Source organism: Miniopterus schreibersii (genome assembly GCF_964146895.1).
Source record: "Miniopterus schreibersii genome assembly, chromosome: 8".
Taxonomy (NCBI): domain Eukaryota; kingdom Metazoa; phylum Chordata; class Mammalia; order Chiroptera; family Miniopteridae; genus Miniopterus; species Miniopterus schreibersii.
The window spans coordinates 8,676,743-8,698,747 of NC_138109.1; the positions used below are offsets into that span (position 1 = coordinate 8,676,743).

At 47.8% G+C, this 22,005-nt stretch overlaps 1 protein-coding gene across 9 annotated transcripts in view; it reads left to right on the plus strand.

Annotated features, from left to right (window-relative positions):
• The first annotated feature begins 8,412 nt into the window (after window positions 1-8,412).
• Window positions 8,413-22,005, plus strand: part of ASAP3 (ArfGAP with SH3 domain, ankyrin repeat and PH domain 3) — a 43,051-nt gene continuing 29,458 nt past the window's right edge. For 5 of the 9 annotated variants that reach the window (XM_081143979.1, XM_081143978.1, XM_081143981.1 and 2 more), the window contains exon 1: window positions 9,081-9,297. In XM_081143979.1, the coding sequence (XP_081000105.1) occupies window positions 9,169-9,297 (129 nt within the window). In that variant the 5' untranslated portion in view covers window positions 9,081-9,168. Of the gene's footprint in view, window positions 8,490-8,904; window positions 9,006-9,080; window positions 9,298-22,005 lie in introns of those variants that run through there. The other 4 variants (XM_081143976.1, XM_081143983.1, XM_081143975.1 and 1 more) reach the window with 4 other exon arrangements.

A 22,005-nucleotide genomic window follows, 5' to 3' on the forward strand; every position in this document is an offset into this window, starting at 1 on the left:
TTACCTGGGAGCTTGTGAGAAATGCATATTCTTGGGCCCCACTCGACACCTTCTGAAGAAGAAACGGGGTAGGACCGGGAACCGTATCTTAGTAAGCCCTCCGGGTGATTGCAGCTGAAGTTTGAGAACCATGTCCTCTGCTCCCCCAGAGAGATCCTCCTAAAACAGTTCTGGTTACGACGCTCCCCTACGTCGTGGATGGCTCCTCTCTGCCCTTAGGGTTAAGTTTCCCCCTTGGCTTGGCATGAATGCCCATTTACAGCCTTCCAGCTGGCTTACCCTAACTTTCCAGCCTCACTGGCCACTCCCCGTCACTCAGCCACACGACTTACTAGTTCCTGAAAACAACATGTTTTCTCTCTTCTTGGCCTTTACATGCTGTGCGCTCCTCCTGGCGCGCCCTGCTCCCCATTTCAGCTGAACAGACTCCTGTTTTATTCTTCAGGGTCCAGTGCAAGAGTCTCATAGTTTTCCTGGACACTAACACGTGACCTTCAATACTTTGTGCATGGATATGGCTATGTGTTATTTATGCTAGCCACTGGGGAGATAGAAGCGAGTAAGAATAGGCTCAGGACGCGCACAAGACACAGACACAAAAGTATAATTACAAATGATGTGACGGTTGCAGTAATATACATTATAGGAGTTGAGGGGTCATTAGGGAAGGCTTCCTGGAGGAGGTCATGTCCGAACTATGTCTTTAAGGATAAACAGGAGAAGCCTGGAGTTGGGCATCTGGGGGACGAGAGCAATCAATACGCTCTGCAGAGCAATCAATACGCTCTGTCCTGTGGTCCAGCAGACCAAGGTGGGTGCCACAGAGCACTGCTGGCTGCCCCAATCTGCCAATTCGGAGCTCTTGTCCTAGGAAAGCCCGCTGAGTCAAAGAAGTCAACACAGACCTTGAGGGCAGTGGGATGGGGGACAAGGTCGGGGGGGGGGGGGTCCTGTGAGACCATAGGGGACTAATGAGAAGGGTCTGGAACTTAACACCAATGTGTCAGTTTACGTGGAAGGCATGAAGACAATCTCTAACAGGTAAGCAAAGCAAGGTCGAATTTGGGACATTAGTATAGACAAGGGAACATTAAAAAATGCCATTTGTTAAGTTTTTATGGGTGTCTGGGCCCAGCACTGTGCTAAGTCCTTCACATATAATCTCATTTAATATTCACTTAATGAAGTCAGTATTATTATTGGCACTTTATAGATGAGGAAACACTCATATATTTTAAATATATTCCCAGGTAGCCCTCACACTTTGCTGGTGGGAATGTAAAATGGTACAGCTATTTTGGAAAACAGTTTGGCAGTTCCTCAAAATGATAAACATAAAACTACCATAGGACCCAGTAATTCCACTCCTAGGTGTCTACTCCAGAGATATGAAAACATGTCTATGCGAAGACAAGACTTGCACATGAATGTTCATAGCAGCATTATTCATAATAGCCCCAAACTGGAAACAGCTAAATATCCATCAACTGGTAAACAGAGACAAATGTTAGATCCATATAGTGGAGGATTCACACTATTCAGCCATAAAAGGATACAATATGGATGCTCAAAAACATTATGCTAAGTGAAAGAAGCTAGTCCCCAAAGATAACATTTATTCCATTTATATGAAAAGTCCAGAATAGGAAAATCTATAAAGACAAAAAATAAATTAGTGCTTGCCTGAGACTAGAGGTAAGAATGAAGTTAACTGTAAATGGGCATGAGGTCTATTCTGCGCAGAGATGCAAAAATTCTCAACAAAACACTAGCAAACCAAATTCAGCAACATAAATGAGAATTAGACACCAGGAGATTTCTCCTGAGAATGCAAGGTTAGTTTAAAATCTGAAAATCAGTTAATGCAATGCACCATATCAGTAAAATAAAGGATGAGAACCACTTGATCATCTCAATAGGTGCAGAAAAAGTAAGTAACAAAATTCAACACCCCTTCAGGATTTAAAAAAAAACCCTCAACAAAGTAGGAATAGAAGGGAACTTTCTCAACCTGATAAAGAGCATCTGTGAAAAACCCACAGCTGGCATCATACTTAATTGTGAAATACCAAATGCTTTCTTTCCCCCACCAGATCCGAAAAAAGACAAGAATGTCTACTCCCTCCATTCTGTTCGCCACTGTGCTGGAGGCTCTAGCCAGGGCAGTTAGGCAAGAAAATGAAATAAAAGGCATCAGATGGGAAGGAATGAAAACTAGCTCTATTTGTAGATAGCATGATCCTCATATATAGGAAATCCTGAAGAAGCCATTAAAATATATAAAACTAACAAGTGAGTTCAGTGAGGTTGTAGAATACAAGCTCAACGTGCAAAAATCAGTTGTGTTTCTATACTCTAGCAATGAACAATCCAATAAATGAAATTAAGAAGAATTAATTTATAATAGCATCAAAAAGAGTAAGATACTTAGAAATAAATTTAACAAATGCAAAACTTGCTTTCTGGAAACTACAAAGCATCACTGAAAGAAATGAAAGAATACCTAAATAAATAAAAAGACATCTCATGTTCATGGATTGAAAGACTTAATAGTGTTAAGAGGCCAATACTCCCCAAATTGATTTACAAATTCAATGCAGTCTCCATCAAAATTCTAGCTGGCTTCTTTGCAGAATATTGACAAGCTGATCCTAAAATTCATGTGGAAACCCAAGGTTACCCAGAATAGCCAAAATAATCTCAAAAAAGAAAAAAAGTTGGAAGATTCACACGCCCAGATTTCAAAACTGATTACAAAGCTACAGTAGTCAAGACAAAAATAAGGATAGACATAGCTCAATGGATTAGAACTGAGTGTCCAGAAATAAGCCCTTACATTTACAGTCAATCGATTTTTTTAACAAGGTGCCAAGACAATTCAAAAAAATTTTTTTTCAACAGATAGTCTGGGACAACTGGATATTCACATGCAAAAGAATGAAGTTGGACCCCTAACAAAACACCATATACAAAATTTAACTCAAAATGGATCAAAGACCAAAATATAAGCACTAAAACTATAAAACTCTCAGAAAAAGCATAGACATAGATCTTCATGACCCTGGATTAGGCAATGGTTTCTTAGATATGACAACAGAAGCGTTGAAAGCCAGACCTGTCTCCAAAGCTTGTTCCCAATAGGCTTGAGAAAAGACCAGTTGTCTCCATGGTGAGAGTATATAGAACAGCGTCCCAGTAAATCCCAGTTCAAGGGTCTCAGGCTCCTGCCACTCCTCAAGTGACTATAGCAGAGAGTGGGAACGTGACCAGCAGGATAGGATGCCCAGTGTATCTGCTGGCCGGTTGCTGTGTCCATCCAATCAAGGCCATACACCCCTCCTGGCATGGGTGAGCACGTGTGTGTGTGTGTGTGTGTGTGTGTGTGTCTGTCTGTCTCTGTGTGTGTGTGTGTCTGTCTCTGTGTGTGTGTGTCTGTGTGTGTCTGTGTCTGTGTGTGTGTGTGTCTGTGTCTGTCTGTGTGTGTGTGTGTGTGTGTCTGTCTCTGTGTGTGTGTGTGTGTATGTGTGTGTGTGTCTGTGTGTGTGTGTGTGTCTGTCTCTGTGTGTGTGTGTGTCTGTGTGTGTCTGTGTCTGTCTCTGTGTGTGTGTGTCTGTGTGTGTCTGTCTCTGTGTGTGTGTGTGTCTGTGTGTGTGTGTCTGTCTGTGTGTGTGTGTGTGTGTGTGTGTGTCTGTGTGTGTGTGTGTGTGTGTGTGTGTTCCTTCAAAGGGATCCCAGATCACCAGGCAGATTATTTTCCCAGCATGGAGACCACTGCCCTCTGGTGGCCACTCTGACAAAAGCTGAAATTGGGGAGAAAAAAAATACCCTTTATAAAAACTGTTAAGGATCATTAAGGATCAGGTGTTACTTTTTAAACTCCCCAAAACTTTATTGAATAGGAATTATTGTTTTCAGTGAGGCTCAGAGAGGTGAAATTACTTTCCTAAGGACACACAGCTGGAAGTAGTGGACAGGACCAGGGGCAGGGTGGGGCAGTAGGGTGAGACAAGAAGGACACCTCACCTGCCTAGTTCTAGTCCCAGCCCTGGTGATAGAACAGGGCTGGAGTTGGGCCAGCCAAACTCTAAGACTCATGGTCTTTTTTTATTTTTATTTTTTATTTCAGAGAGAGTGGAAGGGATAGAGAGATTGAAACATCGATGTGAAAGAGACACATCGACTGGTTGCCTCCTGCACACACCCCAACCAGGGCCGGGGATGGAACCTGCAACCGAGGTACGTGCCCTTGGCTGGAATTGAACCTGGGACCCCTTCAGTCCTCAGGCTGACGCTCTAGCCACTAAGCAAAACCGGCCAGAGCAAGACTCATGGTCTTAACCACCATGTGGCCCAGCCTCCTAATTTGCATTGAAGGGGTTTCATTCTGACCTTGGACATTTCCTTTGTGCGTACAATGCTAGATGCCAGGGTGACAAAGACACAGCCCTTTACCCATGAAAAGCATGCTTATGTCCTGCAAATGTAAATTGTGAGACGACACCTTGCTCCAGGAGCAGCAAAGGAAGCCTTATGTGTGTGCGTGCTCGGTGTCCTAAGACAACAGGTCTCAGGGAAGTCTGCAGGCAGTGTCCCAGCCACAGGGAGTCTCCTTCCCCAGGCAGTGCATCCCCTGAGGCAAGCTCCTTGGAGGTGCTGGGTAAATGACCCTGAACTCATGACATAGTTGATCTGCTGCCCGTTGTGATGATACACATGATTGTCACCATGCTGTGTGTCACGAGGCATAGAAGGAAAACGCTCACCAGTGTGAAGGTAATTAGCATTCCTTTCACCCAGGCATGTACAGTTTGGCTATTTCAGCTCTTCTCATTTTGCCAGCATTTTTCATCAGGGTCCGAGTCAGTAGTTTTCCCTAAAACCAATTCACAAGTTTTTATTGAGCACCAACTAAAAAGTCCAAACACAGGGAGAGGGAAATCATAGAGGTAGAGCATTGTGCCATTTATTCAGCACCATCAAGGTACATGGCACTGTCCTGAGCCTGTTACTCCTTACATCTGCCTACTGTGGGGGAGGGGGATGAATCCTTACAGAGACGAGAAAGCAGCTCAGAGAGGGCAAGGATGTAGCCAGTCACACAGTGACAGGCAGAGCTGAGATTTGAGCCCAAGTCTAGCCTCATGCCAACACCTCCACTTCTGTGCCTGTGGTCCTCAAAGTGTGTTCCCTGGACCAGAAGCATCAGGATCACCTGTTAGAAATGCAGATACCAGGTCCCACTGCAGATCTACTGAATCAAAGATTTCAGGTGTTAGATCCAGAAGCCTGTGTTTTAACAAGCCCTCCAGGTGATTCTGTGCAGTTCTCAAGTGTGAGAACCATAGGCCTATAGTAGTCCCCGTGCTTCAACTGCCCACAGTCAGATGGGGACCAACTCAAACCAGGACACACACAAATAACTCGTCAAGACCTTCTCTAATAGTGCTAGAGGAGGGAGAGTGGTTTTGAGGGTTCTGAAAAGGTTTCATGGAAGAGATGACATCTGAACTTGGCCATGATGAATGGAAGGACTTTAAAGATCATTAAGTGGGAAAAAAAGCCTTTCAGGTAGAGCAGAGGCAAGGAGGCCAGAAAGTGCCTGTTCATAAGTAGCCTTATGAAAGGCCTTGCCTGCCGGGCTGAGAGGTCTGCACTTATCCTGGAGGTAGCAGGGAGCCATGGCAGGTTTTTGAGCACAGGTGTGCTGATAGCTCAAAGTCCAGGTATGTCACTGCCCAACAACAGCGCTTCCATACTTACCCACTGTGGTAGGCAGAATAATATTCTAATCCCCAGAGCCTGTGAATATGTTATGTCACATGGCAAGGGGCAATTAGGACTGCAGATGGAATTAAGGCTGCCAATCAGCTGATCTTGAGATGGGGAGATCCTGGATTATTCAGGTGGGCCCAGTGCAATCACAAGGGTCCTTATAAGTGAAAGAGGCAGGAGAGTTGGTGTCAGAGTCAGGGAGAGATTTCAAGATACTGCACTACTGGCTTTGAAGGTGGAGGAAGAGGCCATGAGCCAGGAAGGCAAACAGCTTCTAGAAGTTTGAAAGGCAAGGAAATGGATTCTTTGCTCTGAAGGAACACAGCCCTGCCAACACCTTGATTTTAGCCCAGTAAGACCCATTTCAGACTTTTGACTTCAGAGCTATAAGACAGACCTCCAGAAAACTATAAGGAGTTTTTTTTTTCTTCCATCAAAGATAAATAACAATATCAATCGCCATTTTCTGAGTGCTTACAGTGTTATGTACTTTAATCCTCACAATAGTCCCACGAGTCAGGCATTATTATCTCCATTTTCCATATGAGGAAACTGAGGCTTGCCCAAGCTAATAAGGAGCAGAGCCAGCACTGAAAGCTAGACCTGACTCCAAAGCTTGTCCCCACTAGGCTCAAGAAAAGACTTTAGACCACCCATGGCATCCTCCACTTGAGGTTGCCTGGATAGGCTTCACCCAAAGTTGCTGGAGGTCTTTCTTGGCTAGAGCAGGGGCAGAGGGTAGAGCACCCTGGTGATCCTCTGCCTCTAATGAGGAAGCCAGTGAAGACAAACTTGAATTTTTCTGTGTTCCTCCCTGGCTTGGATCTGCTTTCACCTAGGCCAAGGGAAATAGAAGCCCAGACATCAGGCACCAGCTCACAGCCAAATTGCCTGCGTTGTCTCCTGGTTCCATCGATCACTTGCTAGTAAACTTGGGCAAGCTCCTTAGGGCTCCCTGTCTTAGTTTCCTATTCTGTAAAATGGAGATAGTAATAGCACCTACCTTTGAGAGAATTCTGAATTATTGTATGTAATGGGCTGAGAAGAGTACCTACACAAAGCAAGTCTGATAACTTATTATTTTCATTATTATTTCAAGTTGTGGAATCTTGCAGATGTGATTCACTTAAGGATCTTGAGATGGGGAGATTATCCTGGATTATCCAGGTGGACCCTAAATGTAATAACAAATGTGCTTATAAGACTGAGGGAGAGTTGGCCACAGAAAAGAAGGCAGTGTGGTGCCTTTGCAAACACGAGATGCCCTTGCAGATAGAGGAAGTTGGCCAGGGGCCAAAGAATGCAAGGTATGCAGTTCTAGAAGCTGACAAAGGTTAAGGAAACGGATGCTCCCCTAGAGCCTCTCGAGGGAGTGTGGCCCTGCTGATACCTTGATTTCAGTCCAGTGAAATGCATTTCAGACTTCTGACCCCCAGAACCGTAAGAGAATAAATGTGTGTTGTTTTATGCCACCATATTTGCGGTAATTTGTTACAGCAGCAATAGGAAACTAAACAGGAAACATCAACATTGATGGTGTAAAGGAATCTGGTGATGTTGCATGAAGGTGTCCAAGAAGCCTGGGTACAGTGAGAAGAGCAAGGAGTCCAGCAGAGGGCTCCCAGTGACTCCTGCATCTAAGATCCGTGCAGAGAAACATCTCAGAAAGGTCCCTGAGAAGGAGCAGTCAAAGAGGCAAGAGGACCACCAAGGAAAATGGTTGTCCCAGAATGCTAGGGAAAGTGTGTTTCAAGAAAGAGGGAGTGGGTAACACTGACAGATGCTCCTAGAAGTCAATCAAGCAAGACAAGTAAGTGCCTGTTGCGTTTTAAGAGGAGATCCTAGTCGACCTTGAAATAACTCTGGATGCTTGGGGCTGAAAACAAACTGGAGTGGGTTGAAAGGTGCCTGAGGGGTGAAGCAGAGTTGTATTTCACAGCACATTTGTCCTTTCACCTCCACCAGACTGTACATATTTTTTTTTCAACGTTTAATTCTATTACACAAGCAGTATATGTTCCTTACAGAAAAGTTAAGATACACAAATTAGCCAAAAGAAAAAAAAAATTACTCATAATGTCCTCAGACGGTAATATTTTAGTGTATAGCTCTTCAAGTTTTTTTTTTCTACGCAAGCTCTGTCATTCTCTCAGGCACCTTATGGGGTAAGAGACCATCAGGCAACTTCAAGAGGAAGAAATTCAGCCTTAGAGAAGCAAGCCATTCCCCCAGCTGCACGCAGCTGGCCAACAGCAGCACCAGGCCTGGGACTTCATCCATCAGACCCACAGCCAATGCTTTTCACCTCGGTGCTTCCCTGATATTGTACTTGAAGGAATCTTTTCCAGAACTACATCAAAGTCGATTTGTATTCTGAACCCCATCCGTCATCCACCCAAAGACATGGGTGGCTCCCGAGAGGAGAGAGTGAGTGCGCGGCGAGGGGCGGCCCTCCGCAGCCTGGCGGGGGCGAGCGGGGCGAGGGCGAGGGGCGAAGGGCGCCAGGCTAAGCGCAGGGAGGGGAAGGGCGAGCGGGAGCGCTAGCGCCTCCCGGGCACCCGCACGTTGGCGTCTTTCCTCGAAACATCATCACCGAGCGGGCGTCAGACCTCCCATTTTGCAGGGGAGGAAACGGGTTTCAAGCAGGGATGTAACTTTTCCCAGATCAGTTTCCCGGGGACGCCGGGCCCCCGGCTGGGGGCGGGGCCGAGGGGCAGGTGGGCGGCCCCAGCAGCGCGCCGGACCGGGGGCGGACAGCAGGGAGCGGGGAGCGGGGAGCAAGGGCGATGCGGGGTGATTCCGGGCGGAGCGGGCCGCGGAGACCGGCAGGGCTTGGGGGCGGGGGCGAGGCTGAAGGGGCGAGGGCATGAGGGCTGGGAACGAAGGGCGGCCGGTGGGAGGGAGGAGAACCGGGCAGCGGGAGGAAAGCGAGTGGAACCTGGAGGCGCCGGGAGGGCGGCGGGGGGCCGGAGGCGCTTCAGGGGAGGCCGGGGGCGGGGCAGCGAGACAAGGGGCGGGACCTAGGAGCCCAGGGAGAGGCAGGGGGCGGGGCGGTGAGCCAGGGGCGGAGCTCTCAGGGGCTGGGCGGCCAGGGGGCGGGGCCGAGGAGCCGGGAGAGGGGCCGCGAGGGCCGTGGAGGCTAAGCTGAGGGGAGAGGCTGGAAGGCCGGGGCGGGGCCGAGGAGAGGACGGGGTGAGGAAGCCCCGGGCTCCGGGACCCGAGGGGACTTGGCGGTAGGCAGCGGAGGCAGTCGGGGGCGGGTCGGGGCGCAGGGGGCGGGGCCTTCGGAGGTCCCGACGGCGCCCGCGGGGAGCTGTGAGGCCAGCCCAGTGCTGTGTGACTAGCGCGCCCCGCGCTCCGCTCCCGCAGCCCCGGAGCCGCCGGCCCGCGCCCACCATGCCGGAGCAGCTCAGCATCGCGGAGTTCCTCGCCGTTACAGCGGAGGACCTCAACTCCCCGACCGGGGCCGCAGCCTTCGCCGCCAAGATGCCCCGGTGCCGGGGGGCGGCACTGGCGCGGGAGGAGGTGAGGGGGCCGAGGCGGGAAGGGTCCGGGGTCGCGGCAGGGCCTCGCCTTGACGTTCACAGGCGTGACCGGAGCTGTGTTGGCCCTTACCGCTCCCCAGGAACCTGCTCCCCCCCTAGATCTGTGAGAACCGAGTGCATCTCAAACATCCGCGTCCTCACCGTCGAGGCCTTGGGGAGGGCCGGAGGGACCGTTTGTGGGAGGTCTCGAGGTCACCTCGATGACAGACTTCACAGGTCGGGGAACATACCCCGGGTTCTTGGTGACCTGCACCGTCGCTTGTGTTTGCTCAGCTCCTCACTGCATCTGTTTGGGTTTTCATCTTTGGAGCCCCCACAAGTTTGGCCCCAAAGTCACTCCTCTTCTGGCCAGCAGGCCTTCCCGCCTCAGTCAAGAACTTGCTTCTCCCTGGCTGCAGGGAGGCCCCCTCCCCCTGGCTGCTGGCTCTGGTGGCTGTGGAATGAATGCGAATGAGGAGGCGCCAGGAGCCGGGGTTCACCTTGGCCAGGCTGTTGGCAAGTTTCTAGTCTCCTCCCCCTCCCCTCTCCTCTTTGTCTTTCCCAGAAACGAGTCCCAGGCCTTTTCTTTTACCCCTGCAGGCTGCCCCACCCCATTCCCCTACTCTTTGGAGTTCATTCCTCTTCTGGAGTTCATTGCTCTTCTCGGACCTGCAGCGCTTTGCCGGGCCTCCCCTGCAGGGAATATTCTAGGGCAGACACCCTGCAGCTTTGGGCCAACGGGGAATAATGTGTGTTCGCAGCTCCCTTTCAGAGGATGCCCTGAATTTGGGTGACATTTAGGACCTCAGCCCTTGCCCTCACCATCCATCCTTCACCATAAGAGTATTGAGCACCTACTACGTGGCTGATACAAAGCTCAATAGTTCATAATATCCCGGATCAGTGTCTTGGGAAAGTTCTTTTCCTTCTGTCCTCTGGCAGGCTGAACCCCTTCTCAGAGTCTGTGTCTGTCACTTTGTAGCGGGATGATAGAGGTTTGTGAAAGGAGCACTAACTTTGGGGGAGGCAGACTGTTCAAATTCTGGCTCTGCAGCTTGCTAGCTGTATGAACTTGGGCATGTGACCTGATTTGTTTGAGCCCCACTTTTGGCATCTGTAAAATGGAGATAATAATATTTACCCTACAGGGCTATGGTATTTCATGAGGCAATGCGTGTAAGGCATGCACCTTGATAAATGGAATGAAGATCAGGTTAATTGACGGGCCTCTTTAGACAGTGGCTGGGTCTCTTTTGTCCATTTCTCTCACAGAGCCCAGCCTAATAGGGATATAGGTTTTAATTAAAATAAGAAGCAGCCAATGATCCTTTGGCCTCCTTCCTTGGGCAGAACCAGTAGCTTCCACCACCTAGGAATATGAATTGTATTTTACTGGGAGGCTCATAGGGAAACTGCCACAGTGCCTCATCCCGAGGAGAGAGCTTCCTGAGGTTTGTCTTTATAGTCTCACATTTCATGACCTGGAAGAATTCAGTGCCATCAGCACCCTTAGTTCTGTCACAGTTCACCCTCCTCTCTGGGTTGTTCATTAAAATGTTAAATCAGAGCCAGAGCAGGAGAAGGGGCTGTACTATGAACCCTTCTCCAGGGACAGAAATGCCCATTTATGCCTGTGCATCTGGCCTTGCCTGGCTTGGTGTGTGTGAGCACTTGTGTGTGCCTGGAGGGGATGGGGGAGCCCTTGGAATGGGTCTGGAGGCTGAAGCAGGCTGTGGTCAGGGCTCCGTTTTGCCTCAATTCAGGCCTGGCAAAACCAGGTCTCCTTTGCCTTTGAGACTGGTTTGGTGTACACAAGGTTCATTTTTACAGCAGAAAGCCTGTGGCACCCAAACATGACTTTCCTCATCAGCATTTCACTGCCCCAAAAGTTAGAATCTGACCTTTGGATTGGACTTTCCAGAGGTTTCCTGTTTGGTTTTGCATTCGTGTTTGTATTTACATGTAATTTGAAACTGGCACCCCCCCCACACTTGAAGCTGGGTGAATTTGGATGAATCAGAATGTAACAGATTCTTTTTTTAAATTTAATCCTCACCAAAGGATATGTTGTTATTGATTTTAGAGAGAGAGGAAGAAAGAGAGAGAAACATCAATGTGAGAGAGACATTGATCAGTTGCACCCCCTGAAGGGCGATCCAACTGAAACCTGGCTATGTGCCTTGACTGGGACTCAAACCCATGACCTTTTGGTGCATGGGACTACGCTCCAACCAACTGAGCCACACTGGCCAGGGTGCAACTGATTCTTAAATCAAGTCTTCCAGTCCCAGCTGGTTTCCTGGGAGTAACTAGGGACTCTGTTACTTGCAGTTACTCTAGGACTTGCAGCCCTTTTTTGCAGTCCTTCTGGGAAGGACCCTGGGTAGGTCACAGGAATCTAGAATATCAGCGTTGAGGGACACTTTAAGATAGAGATCATCTAGGGAGGCTCTTATCTGAGATGGGGAAACTAATGTCCTGAGAGTGCAAGACAATTCCAAGCTCCCACAGTTGGGTAAGGGACAAATTGACATTTCTACTGAAATGTTCTAACCTCTGGTCCTATTCTCTTTCCTTCTAAAGTCCAACTGCCTGTCCTCCCTTTGTAACTTCTCTGAACCTTTTATTTTACCCTTAAAATGGGTCTAATCATCCCTCTCTGGGTTGTTAAAGTTTTTGGATTTTAACTGTGAAATACTGAAATACAGGGAGTAAGACAGATCATCATTATGTCAACCACCTTCTTTGGTCCTGGACCCCTTTACATCCATCATCTCATTGATAATCACAATAACACAGGTGAAAATGGGCCCAGGGAGGTTAAGGCAGTTGCCTTGTGTCACATAGTAGGTCTGTCTGACTCTAAGGCCTGTCCAGTTCTTCATGCCATTTCTGTGCTAAGCACCAAGGACATTAAGATTCTGCTCTCGTTTGCTGGCTCTCGTTTGCTGGATATCTTAGGGAGATAAGTAGGAACCTAGGAGTCTGTCCTGAGTGCCCAGAGAAAGTTCAGTTAGTGCCATAGAGGCTGGTAAAGTAGGGCAGGGAGAGAGCAGTGAGGACTGGTATAATCAGGGAGAGCTTCCTGGAGGAGGTGACACTTCCAGGTGGGTATTGAAAGATGGAAGAACTCCATTAAGTGAGGAAGACAAGAGTGAATTTTGAGACTGGTAGGAAGAGAGCATATGTAGGAACCAAGTAAGCCATTTTGACAAGTGCTGAGAATTCATGCTAGATAACACATCTCAAGCTACTAGTGAAGTTTTATCTCCTACTGGGTCTCAAATGAAGCAGTCCACCACATATAGATACTCAAAAGCTTGTGATATGTATATATATATATAGAGAGAAAGAGAGAGAGATTTGATGAAGTTTTAGTTGTACAAAGGACATAATAAGTTTTAATTAAAAAATCTAAAAACATAACTGAAAAGTCTAAAGTCACCTCTGACTGTGTCTCACAATCCCTATACTCTCCCCAGAGGTAATTGCTATGGAAGTGTGCATGTTTCCCAATGTGTATCCTCAGAGAAATTATATTACCCGGAAAGGGTTGGTAGGGAGCTTATTTGCCTAAATTGGTATCATGTCTTATAATGCACAGTTTTAAATTTTACTGGAGTCAAATTTATCTTTTCCTTTGTGACTTTTGCTTTTGTGTGTGTCTCTGTGTTTAATTTATTGTTTTTAGAGAGAGAGGAGGGAGAGAGAAACATCGATTTGTGGTTCCATTTATTTATGCATTCATTGCTTGATTCTTGTATGTGCCCTGACCGGGGATCGAACCCACAACTGTAGTACATTGAGGCAATGTTCTAACCAGCTGAGCTACCCAGCCAGGGCCAACTTTTGCTTTTTTATATTTTGTTCAGAAAGGATTTCATTCTTAATTCTTAATATGCTTGTGAATTTTACATTCTACTTTGTCTACATTTATTTTACCAAAAAAATCATAATATTACATAATCTTAGACATTGTTTGTAAGAAACATAAGCCCTCTCAAGCCTGTTTACACTGAAGGGAAATTTGTTTTAAGGAATTAGAGGTGCCTCTTGGGACTGAAGAGCAGTCAGGAAAAGGAGACCTCACCAGGCCTCCGTGGAGGCTGGAAACTCCCCGGGGCCTCCGTGGAGGCTGGGAAGTCATCAGGAACAAAGGCAGCCGCTTCGTGCTCCTCTCTGTCTTCTGCCTCTGTTTCTTTCTGCATATCTAAACACTGCTTTTGATCACTTGTCATCACACAGGCCTCAAAGGGCATAACGCAATCTTCTGGGGAAGACATTCACGTGACCTCACTGGCCCAGCATCTAAAGGTTATCAAGCCAGTTTTGTGTGCCACATCCAAGTTCTTGGCGGAGAGGTTAATGGCCTGGCCCTGTTCTGGATTGGTTCCAGAAGCCCGATCTCCACCCTGGTTTCATCAACAGAGTTCATGGAGGATAGGCTTGGGCAGGGTAAACATGGCACAGAGATCTACACTGTGGAGGGGTGCACTTCTCAGAGAAGAGGGGCAGGGCCCAGAAAGTTCTCTCTCACGTGTCCATGGCAATTCTGCTTCATCTGCCACAACCTAGGATCCGGGGAGAGGCACTGTGCTCGTTGTGTTTTGTGCCTACCTAGTTATCCTGGTGTAGATGAACCTCAATTTGGAAAGCTTAGGTGTAAGGGAATTAAAAAGATGTATTGGAGATCTCAGGGGATACAGCACGACTTGGAGGGTCTTGAATGCCAATTAGGCATTTGGGGTTTTTGCTGGGCAGTAGGGACCAGTGGACCCAATCATGTTGGAATGGATGAGGCCAGTCCTGCCGAGGGACATAGCAGCCAGCATACTGCCTGGGGACTGTTTGTGCCAGGCCCTGTATTAGGCACCGGGTAACACACAGCTCGTTAAAGGAGATGCCGTCTTTGCTCCATTGAGCTTACAGTTTTCTGTGTGGTAAACAAACAAGTCAGTAATTGCACGTTGTGATAAGTGGCATGAAGGCTCATGCTCCTGGTCAAGGCCTCCCTTGAGGTTTGGCCGTGTCTTCATCTCTCCTCGTGCTAGCCTCTGTCCCCAGGGAGTCTCACCCACACCCATGGCTTTAGTTGTCTCCCGTCTTTAGGTGACTCACACATTTGTACCTCCAGCCTAGACCTTCATGTCCAACTGCTCATTTGGCTATTTCACTTAGATGTTGAAACATATCCAAAACCACACTCTTTTTTGTTTTGTTAATCATTACCCAAGGATATTCCCTCCATTGATTTTTAGAGTGGAAGGGAGGCAGGAGAGAGAGAAGAGAGGGAGAAAAACATCGATGTGAGAGAGATAACATCAACTGGTTGCCTCCTACATGCGCTCTGACCAGGGCAGGAGGGCAACCCTGAAACTCAGGAGCGTGCCCTTGACGGAATCGAACCTGAGACACTCTGGTATGCAGGCTGACACTCTAACCACTGAGCCTCACTCGCCATGGCTAAAACCACACTCTTGACTGTCCCTCTAGGCTGGCCCTTCCAGTGTTCCCTTCTCAGTGAGTGGTACCTCCCTGTATTCTGTTACACCAGACAGAAGTCTCTCACCCCCACATGCACACTTCACCATCAGGAGGCATCAGTTTTACATCCTAAGCATCTCTGAAGTCTACCCATTTCTCTGTATTTCTGCCCTAGTCCAAGCCACCATCATCTCCCCTGGACCACTGTGTGGCCTCCTAACTTGTCTCTGTACTTTTACTGTAGCTCAGTTCTCCCTGATAGCACTGTGTCTCTCTCTCCTTCGCAGCAGACATCATAGATAAAGTTTACATTTATTTGCATAATTCCTTTATTAAAATCTGGTTTTCCACTAGTTATTTGACTTCCAAGAGACAGAATGTATCTCACCATTGTATCCCTGGTGTTCGCGCACCATGGTAGGTGCTCAGAAAACGTTGGTTGAATAAAATATAAAAAAGAAAAATAGAAAAGGAGCAGGCAAGCAGCATGACCCATCTCAAATTTTAGGAAGACGCGGTAGCTGCTGTGTGGAAGCTGGAGTCAGGGAGGAGAGGGCTGAGGGAGGCGTTGCGGTTGCTCCTGGAGGAGATGATGGTGGCGGGGTGGGGCCGTGAGCGGTGGAGGGGAGAAGCGGGCAGGTTCTACAGGTGCTTTAGAAGTACAGTTGACCTTGAACAACGTGAGTTTGAACTGCCTGGGTACACTTTTACATGGATCTTTTTTTCAATAAATACTATAAATGTATTTTTTCTTCCTTATGATTTTCTTAATAACATTTTTTCTAGCTTAGTTTATTATAAGAATATAGTACATAATACATATATAAAAGTGTGTTAATTGATTGTTTATGTTATCAGTAAGGCTCTAGTCAACAGCAGGCTATCAGTAGTTACATTTTGGGGGAGTCAAAAGTTATGTGTGGATTTTCAACTGTGCAGGTATATGGGGATCAGTGTCCCCTAACCCCCATGTTGTTCAAAAGTCAACTAGACAGTCATGCACCGCATAACAGCGTTTTGGTCAATCACAGACTATGTGTATAATGGTGGTTCCATAAGATTATAATGCAGCTGAAAAATTCCTATTTCCTAGTGATACCATAGCCATTGTAACATTGCAGCTTAGTGCATTCACAATTGCCTATAGTAGTCAGTAGATTTACATGCTGTATAGGCCTATAGCTTAGGAGCAATAAGCTAGACCATATAGCCTAGGTGTGTAGTAGGCTATACCATCTAGGTTTGTGTAAGTGCCCTCTATGATATTTGCACAATGATAGAATCATCTAACAATGAATTTCTCAGAATGTATACCCATTGTTAAATGACATGACTGTAGTAACATCAAGATTTATTGATGGAGTACATGTGGGAAGTGGTCAAGAATGGTTCCCAGATTTCTAACAGGGGTGGTGGTGCCATTTACTCTTCTTAGGAAGGGGGAATCTGGGAGAGGGACAGGTTTCAGGGAAAGTCAAGAATTCTGTTTGTACATCTTATAGGCCTTTGAGACATCCAAATAGAGATGTCAAGAAGGCATTTGGATATATGAGTTTGGAGATCAAAGGAGTGGGCTGGAGATACACATTTGAGAGTTGTCAGCATTGAGATACTGGGTTTCAAACTCTGTGTAAGAATCACCTGGCATGATTCCCAGAGAGTCCAATTCAGTAGCTGTATCTTACTTGGACTTCTTATTGCAAGTAATAGAAACCAACCTGAGCTGATTTAAATAGAAAAGGAGTCCATTAAAAGGGAATATTCAGCAGTTTGCAGAATTTCTGGGAAGCTGGAGACTGGGGTAAGGCATTAGGCAAGATCTCAGCCACAATCACTTCACTGAGCCAGTTTGGTGAGGACACTGCTATCATACACTAAATGTCACAGCTTGCACTGCCACCATCCCCTGGGGACTGGGCACCTTCACTGCTGTTGCCATCAGCATAAGATTGGATCTTCTACTCTCTCTGCTTCTGATTCAAAGTTTGCAGTGAGTGCCTCTGATTGTCCAAGCCTAGCGCATACACCTGTACCCTAGCTGCAAGAGAGGCTGGAAAAGTAAGAATTTGGTTTTATCAGCTTTTATAGTAGGCAAACTCTGCCAAGACTTGTGCAGCAAGTAATTTCCCAGCCTGGCAAAAAAAAAAGCAAAAAAAAAAGCCGGCCTAGCCAGTTTGGCTCAATGGTTAGAGTGTTGGCCTGTGACTGAAGGGTGTCAGGTTCAATTCTGGTCAAGGGCACATACCTCAGTTGCAGGCTCAGTCCCTGGTCCCGGTCCAGACATGTGTGAGAGGCAACCAATCCATGTCTCTCTCACATTGATGTCTCTCTCTCTCTCTTTCTCTCTCTCTCTCCATTCTACTCTCTCTGGAAAAAATATCTTTGAGTGAGGATTGAAAAAAAAAAGCCAAATGTCCTTGGCAGGTTTGCCAGCATGCAGGAGGGTATCTGGGAATCTGCATTTTAACCAGAACCCCAGGAGATACTCATGCAGGCAGTCCATGAGCCACATATGCGTACGTTGAATTAGCTGGTGTTTAAAGCCGTGGGAATGGATGAGGTCACCCAGGGAGAGGAATGAAGAGGGCCCAGGCCCAAGCTCTGGGGAGCTCCAGTGTTGAGAGTTGAGGATGGGAAGATGAAAGTTAATAAAGGAGACTGAGAAGGAGCTGCCAGTGAGGAGGGAGGGAAATCGAGAGAGTACAGTGCCTTGGAAGCCAGGAGAGGAATGTTTTGATGAGGGAGCTCTGTCACATGCTGCCTGCATGTCCAGAAATAAAATAAGAAAATGACAGACATGACCCCTGGCTTTCACAACATGGAGGTCATCGATGACCTTAAGAACAGATTTAGTGCTATTTTCCCCTCCACACTGGCCCGGACTGATTTCAGGAGGGGGCAGATGAGAAGTTCTCCCCTGTGTAGGGATGCAGAGACATGGATGGTGACCAGGGACCTGGGCCAAGGAGGTTTTCCAGGGTGGACTTAGACTCAGCTCTGCTGAGCCCAGGCTCTTCCCACACCAGGCTGTCTCCCTGGAGTTGTCAGCCTTGAGCCCAGTCTCCCAAAGCCTCCTCCCCTCCTCAAATTTCAGTCTTCGGTGTTTAATTCCTTGCCTGGTGTTGAGCTGTTTCTGGCCGACGAGGTGACATAGGCAGGTTTGAGAGCTTGAGGTCAGAGTAGAAGGAAGATGCTTTTCCCTAAAGGCAATTCGGTAGTACAGGCAGACCTCAGACATAGTCAGGGTTCCGTTCCGGGCCACTGCAGTAAAGTAAGTATGGCACTGAAGTGAGTTATAATCTTTTTTGCTGGTGGAGGGTCTTGCCTTCAATTTGTAAAAAATGCAACATCTGTGAAGCACAGTAAAGTGAAGCACAATCAAACGACACCTGCCTGTATAGTCCTCAGAGTTCTTGCTAAAAGTTTCCTTTGATGGGCTCAGTGCTTGGGCCCAGAGCACGTGGGGCAGTGAGGCCCACGGAGGCACAGTGAGTTCCCGAGACTCTAGGGCAGGACTCTGGGCTCTGTTTGTCCGGGGAACTTTGTGATTGTGGAAGGTATGGGAGGCGGAGTGGGAATAGCTGCTAAAAGTTCTCTAGCTCAGCTGGTTTTTCACCTGACTGTGCTTTTAAGCACTTCAGGCTCCACCCAGACCTACTGAATCTAAATCTCCTGGCGGTGATGCCTGGACGAAAGAGCAGTTCAGAAGTTCCCCAGGCGATTCTGGTGAGCAGTCAGGGTGAAAACTATTGTGGTGAGCCATTTCATGCCCACTTAAGGTTAGTTATCCATTAAAGTCTATTTATTGAACACCCCCTGTGTTCAAAGGCGGCATGGTAGGTTCTGAGGGCAAGAAGATGACAAGATAAGGTCCCCATCTGGGAAGGAGAAGGACTCATGTCCATGAAAAGATAGGTGATTGACAACCCACAACACAGAGGCTCGTGCCTGAGGCCTGTGGGGACAGTACAATAACCGAAATAGACAGACTGGGTTTGAATTCCTACTGGTTGTGTGACCTTGGGCAAATGACTCAACCTTTCTGAGTCTCAGTTTCTCCATCTGTAAATCAGGAACCACACAGAGAAAAGGAGATAATTGCAACAGGGACGAGGTAATTACTTGAGTGAGTGCTAAATTGTCTGTGCAGTCCTGGCACCAGCTCAAAAAGAAATCGTGTGTACCTTGGAGGTGCCCAGGAACTAGTAGCTGCACCTAGTTATGGACGAGGCAGGTTCTCTGCCCTCGCTCTCTCCATCCATTTGTTCTTTTTTTTTTTTTTTAATTTTTAAAAAATATATCTTTATTGATTTCAGAGAGAGGGAAGGAGAGGGAAAGAGAGAGAGAAACATCAATGATGAGAGAGTCATTGATAGAGCCCACAACCCAGCATGTGCCCTGACCGGGAATCAAACCCCAATCGCCTGGATCCTAGGTCGACGCTCAACCGCTGAGCCACGCCCGGCCAGGCTCCATTCATTTCTTCATTGAACATTTGTTGAGAGCCTACCCAGTTCTCAGTCCCAGCTGGATATTATAATCCCCTGGGTTGCTTTTAGGTAGATTTTCAAAAATTGAGAAAAATTAGCCATTTAAACTGTTTTAAAGTGTACAGTTCAGTGGTCTTTTTCAGTGTTGTGCAGTCGTCACCATTGTCTAATTCCAGACCATTTCCACTGAAAACCTGTGTTCATTAGCAGTTACTCGCCATTCCCACTCCCCCAGCCCCTGGCAACTTCCCTTCCCTATGTCATATCAATGGAGTCCTGCAATAGGTGGCCTTATCCATCTGGCTTCTTTCAGTTAGTGTGATGTTTTCAAGGTTCTTCCATGGCATCTGGGTTGTTTTAAAAGCAATAAGAATAGGTATGGCAAACCCCAGGCAGCATTGTAAGCATTTCCCATAGATTGATTCATATAATCCGCATAAGGAAACAAAGGCAGGAAAAAAACAAAAAGAGAAAAAAGAACTTGGTAAGCAGGGTTGTCAAATAACTCACAGGATGCCGGTGCAACATGTGGGGCATACTTATACTAAAAACGTATTCATTGATGATCTTAAATGCATGTCTTATATTTATTTTTGCTAAATCTGGGACCTCCACTAGTGATGTCTTCCCCCACTCCACCCCCATCCCCAGAGACTTTGATTTAATGGTCTGAAGTGAGACTCTGGCATCCTTACTTTTTTAAGCGCTCCAGGTGATTCCACTGGGCAGCCTGGGGATGTGTGACTCAGGTCTGGGGACTACAGAGATCTCTGCTGGGAGGATAGCTGCCATGAAGTACCGCCTGTATGCCCGGCACTGGGCTAGGTGCTTAAATGCTTGCTCACATTCAGTCTTTTAAGACAGGTGCTGTTATTATGCCATTTGACAGATGGGGAAATGGAGGCTCAGGGAAACTAAGTCATTTGCCCCAGGTCACACAGCTAAGAGTATTGGAACCAGAATTTGGACCTCAGAAAACAGTGTGATGTAAAAGCTGGAGTCCTTAACTCCTGCTGTCTTTTCTGCATTTCCATAGGGCCTTGCTAATATCCATTCATTCATTTATTCATTTGTTCATTCCACAAACATTTATTGCTACTCATGTGCCGGTCTCTGTGCTGGATGCTGTGGGTGCAAAAGCACATGAGCCAATCCTGCCCTTTTGGAGTTTTCAGAAGTCAGGCATGAGAGGTAAATAAGGGCCATGAGTGCCCTGATAAAAGTGGGCACGGGGTGGCATAAAGGCAGGAGGGGTGAGTTCTAGAGGGGTCCGTTCTGTGTGGTAGGGATGGGGGTGATCTGTAAGCTGAGTCAGGAAGGATGAAGTGTTTACTAGGCAGAATGGGATAGGGCTCTCCAGGCAACGGGAGCAACATGAGCAAAGGTCTGGCAAACTGAGGAAATTGCAAAAAACTGGACAGGCCTGGGGTTTAAGGCCTGGGGTTAGTGGTGGTTATCAAGTCTAAGTGGGGGGCAGGGAGGGATTCATCCAGGCCTCCAAGGGGGCCCAGAGGATGGGAATGCATGAGACCCTGTGACAGTTTGTCTGGGAGGGCAGGCTAGGATCTCGCCAGGGTTGGGTGGAATTCAGGGCTTGGGGCCAGGCTGGGGTCGGACCAGAATCTTCGGCAGTCTGCCTGCAGAGTTCTTGCTCTCTTAGCTCATCTCTGCTGAGCAGTCTCCTGAGGAAAGTCCCAGCCAGGAAATTTGGGGTTTGCAGAGGCCTCAGCATATGGTGAGGGTGAGGCTCCCTTCCTGCAACCCCTCTTCCTCCCCGCTTCCCACCACCCTGCACTGGGCAGCTGGTGAGGCTGAGCTGGCAGGACTGGACAGGTTCCCGAGCTGGGGAGCAGTCTGTGGTAACCCCACCAAGGGGCACATGGCCAGTCACGGGCTCTAGCAGCAGGAAGGAAAACAGCGAGAGAATAATAATTATTTATTATTATGAAATAATAAATGTCAGGGCTGGCAGAAGCCTTTCACAGCACCGCCCCACCTCTTAGTTCCAGACAAGGAGCCAGGCAAGGGAGGGAAGGAGACTTCTCGAGGTCACACCAGAGGCTGGGGCTGGCCACTCGTCCTGGCTCCCAGGCCTTGAAGTGTAGCAGGCAGGCAGGAACACCACGTGGGTGATGCAAAGGGCAGCTGGAAGAGCCCTACTCTCCTCTGGCACCTCCTGACTTGCCCAACCTGGACTCTCAGGTGGGGGCCGGGGCTTATCCACCTGAAAATCATTTGGAGACTTGATCCTGCTGCTGGTGGCTGAGGGTGGAGCAGCCCTGTAGGTATGATTAACCTTGACTCTGAGTCCCAGAGCCTTGACCTTGAAGGGTATTTAGAGTTCATGTTCATCAGCTCTAAATTGTACAGGTGGAGAAACTGAGGCACAGGAGAAATGAACTTGCTCATAGGGGCTAATGGCAGAGGCAAGCCTAAAATTCAGCACCCCTCTTCTCTCACAGTGTTTTTCTGCATTGCCTCTCAAGATGCCAACATCCGCCATTAGACTAAATGTAACCTAATTTAATCTTCACAGCCACGTCACAGAGGTAACCCGGGCTCAGTGAGGTGGGATTGACCTCATGGTTTGCTCTAGCGTGACAGCGAGAGAGGGCTCTGGAGACAGAGGGCTCTATACTTCCTAGAGCTATCTTCATGACCTTGAGCCAGTTGCCTAACCTGCCCCAGCCTCAGTTTCCTCCTCTGTAAAAGGGGGAGGATAGTAACTACCTCAC